The sequence below is a fragment of the Pelodiscus sinensis genome, chromosome 3 (assembly GCF_049634645.1).
Source record: "Pelodiscus sinensis isolate JC-2024 chromosome 3, ASM4963464v1, whole genome shotgun sequence".
Taxonomy (NCBI): Eukaryota; Metazoa; Chordata; order Testudines; family Trionychidae; genus Pelodiscus; species Pelodiscus sinensis.
In genome coordinates this window covers 25,649,354-25,659,966 of record NC_134713.1, presented here as the reverse complement: position 1 = coordinate 25,659,966, position 10,613 = coordinate 25,649,354, and the positions used below count along the sequence as shown (strand labels likewise).

At 41.7% G+C, this 10,613-nt stretch overlaps 1 protein-coding gene across 3 annotated transcripts in view; it reads left to right on the top strand.

Moving 5' to 3' along the window:
- The first annotated feature begins 253 nt into the window (after positions 1–253).
- Positions 254–10,613, top strand: part of LPIN1 (lipin 1) — a 135,191-nt gene continuing 124,831 nt past the window's right edge. Inside the window, exon 1 of one of the 3 annotated variants that reach the window (XM_075923491.1) lies at positions 254–469. In XM_075923491.1, the coding sequence (XP_075779606.1) occupies positions 389–469 (81 nt within the window). In that variant the 5' untranslated portion in view covers positions 254–388. The remainder of the gene's footprint in view (positions 470–10,613) is intronic. The other 2 variants (XM_006138553.4, XM_006138554.4) reach the window with 2 other exon arrangements.

Sequence of the window (10,613 nt, the reverse complement as noted above, 5' to 3'; positions counted from 1 at the left end):
AAATTGCACAGTGTTAGTCACACTTAGAGGAGCTCAGCAGATTGCCTTCCCAGAAAAACCCCCTTTCAAAGTAAGAAAGAAAGCATTCAGCTGGAAGGTGTTTTGTGTCGGTAAAACTGCCTTCCTGCCACTGAAGCTTGTGACTTAATTGGAATACTTGAGGAGTCAGTTGAAAGGAAAGTGTGCACTAGCTTATTGGGCTCATGTTTCTTGCTCTGGCTGTGGTTCCAAGAACTTGAGCAGGTAAAATTAGCAAGCAAACATGAGCACTGGGAAATTATTTTCTCTGGATCTTTGTTGTCAACAACTATTACTTGAAGGAAGCATTTTTGCTTATGACCAAAGCTAAAGCTAGATTTAGCACTTCTGGGTAAAGAATTCCCTGGAAATGGAGGAAAATGATCCTCTCAAGATGTCGTCCGGAGACACAAGACACAGAGGAACCCCTGCAGAATCTTCTTGGTCTTGGGTAAGGCCTTATGATCTAAGTCTTACACACACAATATCTTAAAGGAGTAGAAGGCTTTTACTAACTATGGTATAAACCCCCATAGATCAGACAGAGTAGAACTAGAATCTACTCCACTTTTCTACAGCAGTGTAAATGTTTAACTGATTATTTGATTTTCATTTCTATTGTAACCTACAAATATATTTGGAATGGGGAAGGATGTGTCACTTAATCATGCTGCAGATCCACACATTGGAGACATCAGGGAAAACAATGCTATGCATTTGCAGTTCACATTGAGAACCTGCTGGCTGAATAAAACATTGCTGGCTGTTGTATACTTAGGAGCTGATCAATGCTGTAAAAGCAGTTTGAACTTTTTTGTAGAAACATAAACTCTAAATTTTCAGATTTTAAAGAAGAGTTAAATTTGTAAATCTTTAAGATTAAACATCTCCTGGCTTTTAATTTTAATATACAACACTTACGTTCTGTCAAGGTTAATTACTTAAAATCACATGCATTTACAGTCTTTTCTTAAAATACATTTATTGTCTTGGAATTTCCTTAGCATTTTTTAGCTGTCAAGGAAAAAATATCACAAATATTGCTACATGGAACTGTGTATTCCACTTTGGGATGACAACTGTGTTAATGGGCACATCTTCAACTTCTGCCTGAAGCAGATGCACTATAGTTTGTTCTAAGGAACTGCTGTTTCCTTGTGAAGTTCTTAAACCTGAAGTTCTCCTGAGAACTTTAAAGAGTGTGGATGTTTTGCCTCCACAAATTTACTGAAGTTCTTACACTCAGCAGGAGTTTGGTAACTAGTTCAACTGTAGAAATCTCTTAGGAGATTGTATTTGAGAGATTTAGAAATCCACAGTAAATAACTCCAAAATGAGGCCTTACCTCAGAACTTTTGGTCTGTCTAGGGCAAGCTATTTTTATTTTAAAATATGATATTTTATACAATTACTCTCCCAAAAGTGAAAATTCTCTCACATTTAGAAATACCTTCACAATGTTTCCTCTGATTCACAGCTGAAACCCCACCCCACACAATTTCATGTAGAGGGATTATTTTTCCCTGAGGAATGTAGAAGAGGTCATGGATAATTTTTCTTTCAGGGGAAAGGAATGGAGAAATAATCTCCTAAAAGGGAGACAAATTATGTCACTTAATGCATCATTGGAAGGAGCTCATGTAACATGTCGTTGAGCAGGGTATAGACATTTAAACAGAACCATAACTCAGTCTTATAATGGAAATCTAGTTAAGAGCTTAACATACCACCATTGTTCAGTAATAGGATAAGTAGGAAGGATGGACTGAGGATTTAAAACTTGTGAAACTAGTTCTGTTTCTTTCCCCTCTTTGATTATATTCTAGCAATTACAATAAAGATTGTTTCAGGAGGAAATTCTAAATGCTTTTTTACCTTTATGCTAATGTATTATATGGGCCCCAGATGAATCAAGGCCCTCTGCTGACAAACTGCTGACATTCAGACTCTATAGCAGTAAAACTAGAAGCCTAAGTTGCAATTCAATTATTTAGCCTGTGATTCTGGCATATCTCACTTTTTAAAAATAAAATCACAGGTAAGTCCAACAGGTGTGTTTACATGGCCATTAGCATGCCCTTGGATTTGAGTTTATAAAGCAGCAGATGATATGTGGAATTACAAAATGTCCATGGTGTAGAGAGAGGGAAAAAACTGGCATAGGTTCCGTCACTCCCATGGGAAGGTCCCTACTGATGTCTGGTGACTTCCTCCTCTCCTCCCCCCTTCCCCCCCCCCCCCCCCGCACCAACTGCTGACAAAAAGGATTTGCTGCAGCTGTGCTACCAAAGCTGTCCCAGATCCAACCACCCAGGGAGTTGGCAGGAGTGTAGAAAAATAACAGCGCTTTTGTCTGAATCACCTCTGCGTCTGTAGCACTGCAGTAGGCATGTGTGGGGACACCCATGCTGCTGCTCTGTGGGGTTTGATAGGAGAAGGATGCAGTTTGGACACAGCTGAGAAATCTCTTGGGAGCCCTGTTCAGAAAGTCCTGTTTGTTTGTGGATCTCAGGGGAACAACAGAGCCCTAGTTGATGTGAAAACTGGCAGTAATATTGCTGGCAATAGTTCAACAAGGGGCTTTCACCAAGGATTCTCCCATCTGTCTTTGCCTGTGCTAAAGCCCACTCACCCAGAACTGTGAGGGAGCAGGAAATCTGCCAAAAGGAGAGAAATCAGGCCTACCTTCCCTTTAGCTGGGTGGCAGGATTTTAACTAGTGCCTCTAAGAGCATCTCTAGTGTGTCACTGGGAGGAGGTATGTGGGGGGGGGGGGGGGGTAAAAGGCAGATGCTCTCTCCCAAAAGGGCTACACAGAAGGGCTTTTGCAAGAGTTAGTGCTGCTTTCTTTCACCACAAACCAAAAGGTGTGAAACTGTCTTCACTGGAATAATTTCACAAAACAGAACCAGAAACTAAAAAAGCCACCTCCTTTTTTCACTTAGGGCCCTGGCCTTCTGCTTTGTGGCTTCCCTCTGTCTCTTCTTTCAATCTTCCTGGGCTTCCTCCACTCATCTGTTGGCTGGCTCCAGCTCTTCCCTGGGATCCATGTGAATTCTTTGTGTTTGCATGGCACCCTGCCCCACACGGTTTGTGGAACTGGGATGGGGGGAAAGGGGAAGAGCTCTCTTACCAGTTCCACGGGACTCCACCTTTACGCTCTTGCTTTGTCAGTCTCCTAATCTAAAACAATGGTCACTCAGAGAAAAGGTCCCATTGGTTTTCTTTGGCTATGTTTACACTTGTGGTAGTATGTGAAGTACATACACTGCATGGCTCCCTGCATGGGTATAACTAGCAGTTTAGAGAATGAGGTGCTGCTTCAGTGAGTAAACACAGAGCTGAACCTTAGGATATGTACCGGAGACCAGGGATTATCAAGCTTTGGGAGGTGGCTTGTAAGACCCTTTGTTTACCTGCACCTCTGCAGGTACGGGCAGTTGCACCTCCTGTTGGCTGTGGATCATCATTCCTACCAATGGGACCCGTGGGAAGCAATATTCCAGTCGGCACCACTTCTAGTAGCTCTCACTGGCTGGGAATGTTGATCCACGGCTAATGTGAGCTGTGATTGCCTGGACCTGTGGAGGTGCAGGTAAACAAAGTGTCACATGAGCAGCTAGTGGCTTGCCCTTACAAGCTGCATCCTAGAGTTTGAAAACGTCTGCCCTAAACTGCTCTCTACATGCCCAAGCTCTGCCACCCAAAGCTACAGTGCTTTTTTTAGCTGTGTAGTGCTGCCTTTTCACTGCTAGGGAGGCAGTGGGGAAAGGCTCCCTGCTGCCAGAGCCTTTTCCACTGTTTCCCCTGAGACAGAGCCTTTCAGGGCCACCCTTAGGATTTATGGGGCTCTATGTAGTACTGTTAAACTTTCAGATGTCTTTCACTCCTCGTGACAGCCAGCAGGAAAAGGAGGTGATTATTTTTTAGAGATGTGATTTTTATAATCTTCAGCAGTGCATTACTGAAATAGTCTACAGGGCCTTTGTTTTAAACTAACACAATAAATTCAGAAACTGATGGGGTTGGCCAAGGTCTGCTAAATGGCTTCATTACCACTTGACTGGCTCTTTCATGGACTCTGCTAATAGGTCTGGCAGGCTTTTTTAATTTTTAAGTTAACTAGATCCTCTCCAGAGGACGCAGAGCCATTGAACAGGAATAGGAAGAGGTAAGTGGACATTAAGACCCAGTGGTGCCCCAAATTTCCAGGGGCCCTGTGCAACTGCATGTTCTATACATGGGGCAGGATGGCTTTGGAGCCTTTTAGTACCAAGTGTAGCTGCACACCACAGTGTGGTCACAACCTGTCTTTCACTGTGGCGTGTAGGTGCACATACCCTATATGCTGATACCAGGCCTCTGAGTGGGAGATAATGTAAAGAATACAGGGAAGGGGTGAGGTTGTGGGGACAAACCAAGTGAGAGGAAAACAATGTGAAATGTGAGCATAGAGATGTAGAAGGCTGAGTAGAGTAAGACCTTGAAGGTGAGAATGAGAAGCTTGAACCAGATGTTGAAAGGGAAACAAATAAAGCTTGTTCACCCCATGAGTAAGAAGGTTTTAGCTATGGCCTTCTGAATAGACAGGAGAGGAGGAGGGAGAAAGCAAAGTGTTTCAGTACTTGATTTGTGAATTTCAATTTATGGTATCTTTGTATAGCCGCAATTAAAGCCAGGCCTTGAACGATACTGTGTAGGAGCAGATCCTCAGCTGCTGTAACTCAGTGTAGCTCCATTTACTTCAGAGCTAGGCTGATTTACACAAAATGGTACAATCTATTGTACTTCAGCACTATCTGCATCTGTCCTTAGGCATGAAATAGGCCTGCTTGCAACATGCACAACTATGTTACCGAGTAAATACCTTGTACTCTGCTCACACTTTCGCAGAGGATAATTCTTTGTGTTGTATCATGCTAACTCTCATGAGAGGGAATTAAGAGCTTCACAATCATGTCTTAACTGCTTAAAATCAACAAGTGGAAGGAAAGATAACTGAAGGACAAAGATCCTGTGTTTAAATGGATGTATGTAAGGAGTAAACTATGGAAAAAGAAAAGTAGACAAAAATGCATGAAAAAGGGTCAGTAACATCTAACACTCTTTCCTTCTGAAATTCCTCATGCAGTAATGCCACTGTTTATACATTGTTTACTAATCTAAAATGGCTGTCTGGATTAAACTTTCCAGTGGAAATTGAAAACTGGCCAACACATTTTAGCAAGAAACAGATAATTACTAGAAAATTCGTAGTATATGCTTCTCTATACTCTTTGGTAGGGTAGTAGACTGTATAGTCAACTTTCCAGAGATGTGCATTTGATTGACTAATAGATGTGCTGAAAGATTAAGTCAGTGCTTTGTTCCTGATGCTTTCACTTTAGAATCTTTCAGATGTCTTTATCTCCACCATCAACATAGAGAGATTTATTAGAAAGGTCCAAGAATTCTCTTATTGGATTTAAGTAACTGTAGCATGTCGGGGCATGGCTGTTCCTAGCTTTTAGTTCTGCTTCAGTCTAGAGGTCCTCCATGAATTTCAGCCAGTCTTTGACTATATTTTACAAAAGTGAATATTATTTTGGGAGCCCAGCTTGAGATGCTGGTGTTGAGGTACAGAGCATCCATAGTTCCCAATGAAGGTGCTCAGCACCTGAGATGTTCACCAGATGGGCAACAAAAAAATAGAGGGCATTCTTGTAAATCTAGGTCTTCTCTTTTTTGTTCTCTTACCCATGGAAATAATAATTGCCTGCCCCATGGAGATGTTGTTAGGGTTAATTCATTTAATGCTGCAAAAGCATTTTGAGATCTTCAAGATGGGAACCTTCTATATGTGCAAAGTAGTATCTTAATGAGGTTGCCATTGTATGACTATCTTTACGCTAACTTATAAAGCTGGTGATAAAATATGCCCCTTTCTTCATAGCTATAGGCAGCTCTGGATTTACCAAAAGCTGAGAAGACAGAATTCTGATAGAGCTTTCCCTGTTGGAATGCTAAGGACATCTGAACTGCATTTTACACACTAAAATTACTCCAATTATGTTGCTAGTGTTAACTGACAGAAGGATGTTTCCTTAATTTTCTCTGTATTTCTTAGGAGCTGAGTTTATAATACCCCACCAGGCCATCCTATGAGGTGACTGAGTCTTTAGGAATTGCCTAGTGGTAAACCACAGAGGGGCTATTGCCAGTCAGCCAGGGAAGATGCTTGGAGGCCACGTAGACTACAATAGTCTCTTTGGACGCTGGCTTTGGAGCAGAGCTGGGTTGTGGAAAGCTTGCTAGGCTTTATCAAATACAGCGTAATACAAGGAGGAGGGAAAAGGTAGAACCACCATACAGACATTGGAATTGGAATTCCTCAAACACACATCTCTCCTTTCTCTACTACAATTGTTTCATTGAAGGTTTGCTAATCCCAATTCTTTCCTTGTGGGGCTATGCAGGAGGGTAACAACAACTCATGGGCAGTGATAAACCTTGTGGCCTGCCTGGCCCCTGCCAGGGACAGACTAGACGTAAAGCTGGTCATAGGGCAGGAAGATTATTTTCATGGGCGAGTTTACTCATCTAAAACAGGTGGCTAGAGCCGCCCATAGAACAGATGCTGTTTCAATCTGGCCCCTTCTCATTCTTGGTCCCTGGGTTGACAGTTGGCACTTATGTCTCTGGTGATCACTGAAGTGCCAGTTGATCTCTGCACTCTTATGGGAGTGAGAGGCGTTGTCTTTCCTACAGATAAATTGCTTTCCAATGTGTTCATCACAAATCTGCTCTCTCCCAGCACCAGGCATACTTGCCCTGTCTCCGACTCTTTGAAAAACAAGCGTGAAGTGTAACTAAAGCAGTGAAGCACACTCAGAATTCACCTCCAGGTTCCTGTGCATCCCTCCGGAGAACTAATTCCACACATAGTTATCCTACATTTCCCTTTGAGAAAGTGGCTAGAGCTGAATGACCAACTACCATTCACGTCTTGCAAGAGATTTTTCTCCACCTAGGAGGATCTGGCAATTCAGTGAGCCCTATCAGGACCAAACGATGTGAAAGCTGGAGCTGTCATGCAAAGAGCATCACGACCATCAGTTGATAAAGTGGCAGGAAGTCTTATCACATTAGAATGTGATGAAGTCATCCCGTTCCTGTTACCTACCCGTTGGTAAAAGGCTTTCTTTACCTGATGACTAATGCTTTAATAATATCTTACCTTATTCTTTGGACATTGCCATAAATGTGAATGGAACTTTTTAGGCTCAGATCAGAGTCTCCTTTCACTTGCATGAGTATAAACCTCGGGTAGTTCACATGATGCCAGCAGTTACACTGGTGTAAAGTCAGTGTAAGGAAGAGGTGAATTCGATTCAGTGTATCTATCCTGAGGAGCTGACAAGCTAGGGTCAGATTTTATTATTTGATCAGTTGCATCAAAGCTGCCACTGAAGTGAACAGGTGCTGCGAGTGCTGCGTACACAGGCCAACATTATTAGAGGTGTTGATCAGTATCACCAACCCCACACATCATAAGATGTTTAAAAAAATATACGTTGGGGGTCTTAGTTTTCCTTCTGGACTGCGAGCTTTAAGGATTCACATCTTCAAGCTTTTCTCTGCAACCACAAAAGCTAAACTTATTGAAAATTGAGATTGTCACATAATCATCTGACTTCAGGAGCTGGGGCTTTAAGAAAAGCACCAAATATTTGAAATGTGCAATAAAATCATCAGAGTTGTCAGCACAGCATAGTATCACTTTATTCCCCCACTGAAATGCAGACACCCCAGAGAATAACTTAAATGCAAGAGTTAGAGCTAGCATTTGCAAGCATGAGCTATAGCAAGAAAGTAGGGACATAAGAATGACCATACTAGGTCAGACCAAAGGTCCATCTACCCCAGTGTCCTGTCTGCCGACAGTGGCCAATATCAAATGCCCCAGACGGAGGGATCACAACAAGTAATCCTCACATGATCCCTCCCCTGTCTCCCACTTCCAGAGAAACAGAGGCTAGGGACACCATTCCTAATTGTCCTGGCTAATAGCCATTGATGGACCTAACCTCCATGAATCTTTCTAGCTCTTTTTTAAAGCCTGTTAAAGTTCTAGCCTTCACCGCATCTTCTGGCAAAGAGTTCCACAGGTTGACTGTTAAAAACATCCTTTTGTTTGTTTTAAACCTGCTGCCTATTAATTTTATTTGGTGCCCCCTTATTCTTATATTGTGGGAATAAGTAAATAACTTTTCCTTATTTACTTTTTCCATATCAGTCATGACTTTATAGACCTCTATCATATCCCCCCGTAGTCTCCGCTTTTCTAAGATGAAAAGTCTGAGTCTTTTTAATCTCTCTTCATATGGGACATGTTCCAGACCCCTAATCAATTTTGTTGCCCTTTTCTGAACCTTTTCCAATGCCAATATATCTTTTTTGAGATGAGGCGACCACATCTGTACGCAGTATTCAAGATGCGAGCGTACCATGCTTTTATATAGAGGCAATAAGACATTCTGTCTTATTCTCTATTCCTTTTTTTAATGACTCCTAACATTCTATTTTCTTTTTTCACTGCTGCTGCACACTGAGTGGATGTTTTCAGAGAACTATCCACATGACTCCAAAAGCTTTCTCTTGAGTAGTTGTAGCTAAATTAGTCCCCATCATATTGTATATATAGTTGGGATTATTTTTTCCAATGTGCATGACTTTACATTTATCAACGTTAAATTTCATTTGCCATTTTGATGCCCAATCACTTAGTTTGGTGAGATCTTTTTGAAGCTCTTCATAGTCTGTTTGGGTCTTAACTACCTTAAGTAGTTCAGTTTCTGCAAATTTTGCCACCTCACTGTTTACCCCTTTCTCTAAATCATTTATAAATAAGTTGAATAGGATGGGTCCCAGGACAGACCCTTGGAGGCCCCACTAGTTACCTCTCTCCATTCTGAAAATTTACCATTTATTCCTACCCTTAGTTTCCTGTCTTTTAACCAGTTATCAATCCACGAAAGGACCTTCCCTCATATCCCATGACAATGTAATTTTACTTAAGAGCCTTTGGTGAGGGACCTTGTGAAAGGCTTTCTGGAAATCTAAGTATACAAGATCCACCGGATCCTTCTTGTCCACATATTTGTTGACCCCCTCAAAGATCTAGCAGATTAGTAAGGCATGATTTCCCTTTACAGAAACCATTTTGACTTTCCCCCAACAAATGATATTCATCCATGTTTCTGACAATTTTATTCTTTGCTATAGTTTCAACTAATTTGCCTGGTACTGACGTTAGACTTGCCAGTCTGCAACTGCCAGGATCACCTCTACAGTCCTTTTTAAATATTGGTGTCACGTTAGCTATTTTCCAATCATTAGGTAGGGAAGCTGATTTAAAGCACAGGTTACAAACCCCAGTTAATAGTTCTGCAATTTCCCATTTGAGTTCTTTCAGAACTCTTGGATGAATGCCATCCAGTCCTGGTGACTTGTTACTGTTAAATTTATCAATTTGTTCCCAAACCTCTTCTAATGACACTTCAATCTGGGACAATTCCTCAGATTTGTCACCTAAAAAGAATGGCTCAAGTTTGGGAATCTCCCCAATATCCTCAGCCGTGAAGACAGAAGCAAAGAATTCTTTTAGCTTCTCCGCTATGACTTTATCATCTTTGAGGGCTCCTTTAACATCTCGATCATCCAAGGGCTTCACTGGTTGTTTAGCCGGCTTCCTGCTTCTGATGTACTTAAAAAATATTTTACTATTACTTTTTGATTTTTTGTCTTGATGTTCTTCAAACTCCTTTTTGGCTTTTCTTATTATATTTTTATACTTAATTTGACAAAGTTTATGGCCCTTTCCTTTTTCCTTACTAGGATTTGGCTTCCACTTTTTAAAAGATATCTTTTTTATCTGTCCCTGCTTCTTTTACCCAGTTAAGCCATGGTGGCACTTTTTTGGTTCTCTTGGGCTATGTCTACACTCATGGCTTCTTGCGTAAGTATGGCCGTTCTTGTGCAAGAATCCGCAGAGTGTCTACACTGCCTGCCCACTCCTGCGCAAGGAAATTTACAGTACGGCGTGGTAAGAGAGGGCTTCTTGCGCAAGAGCTACGCTCTTTTTTAACAGGTGTAAGCCCTCTTGCGCAGAAGCTCTTGTGCAAGAGGGCAGTGTGGACGCTTGGCAGGGATTTCTTGTGCAAGAAATCCTTATGGCTAAAATGGCCATCAGAGTTTTCTTGCGCAAGAGAGCATCCACACTGCCATGGGAGCTCTTGCACAAAAGCACAGTGTGCACATGGCAGTGTGGACGTTTTCTTGCGCAAGACTTCTTGCACAAGAACGCTTGCGCAAGATGTTCTTGCGCAAGAAGCTGCAAGTGTAGACATAGCCTTATTGTGTTTTTTAATTTGGGGTATACATGTAAGTTGGGCCTTTATTATGGTGTCTTAAAATTTTCTATGCAGCTTGCAGAGATTTTACTTTTGTCACTGTACCTTTTAATTTCTGTTTAACTAACTTCCTCATTTTTGTGTAGTTTCCCTTTCTGAAATTAAATGCCACAGTGTTGGGCTGCTGAGGTGTTTTTTCCACCAC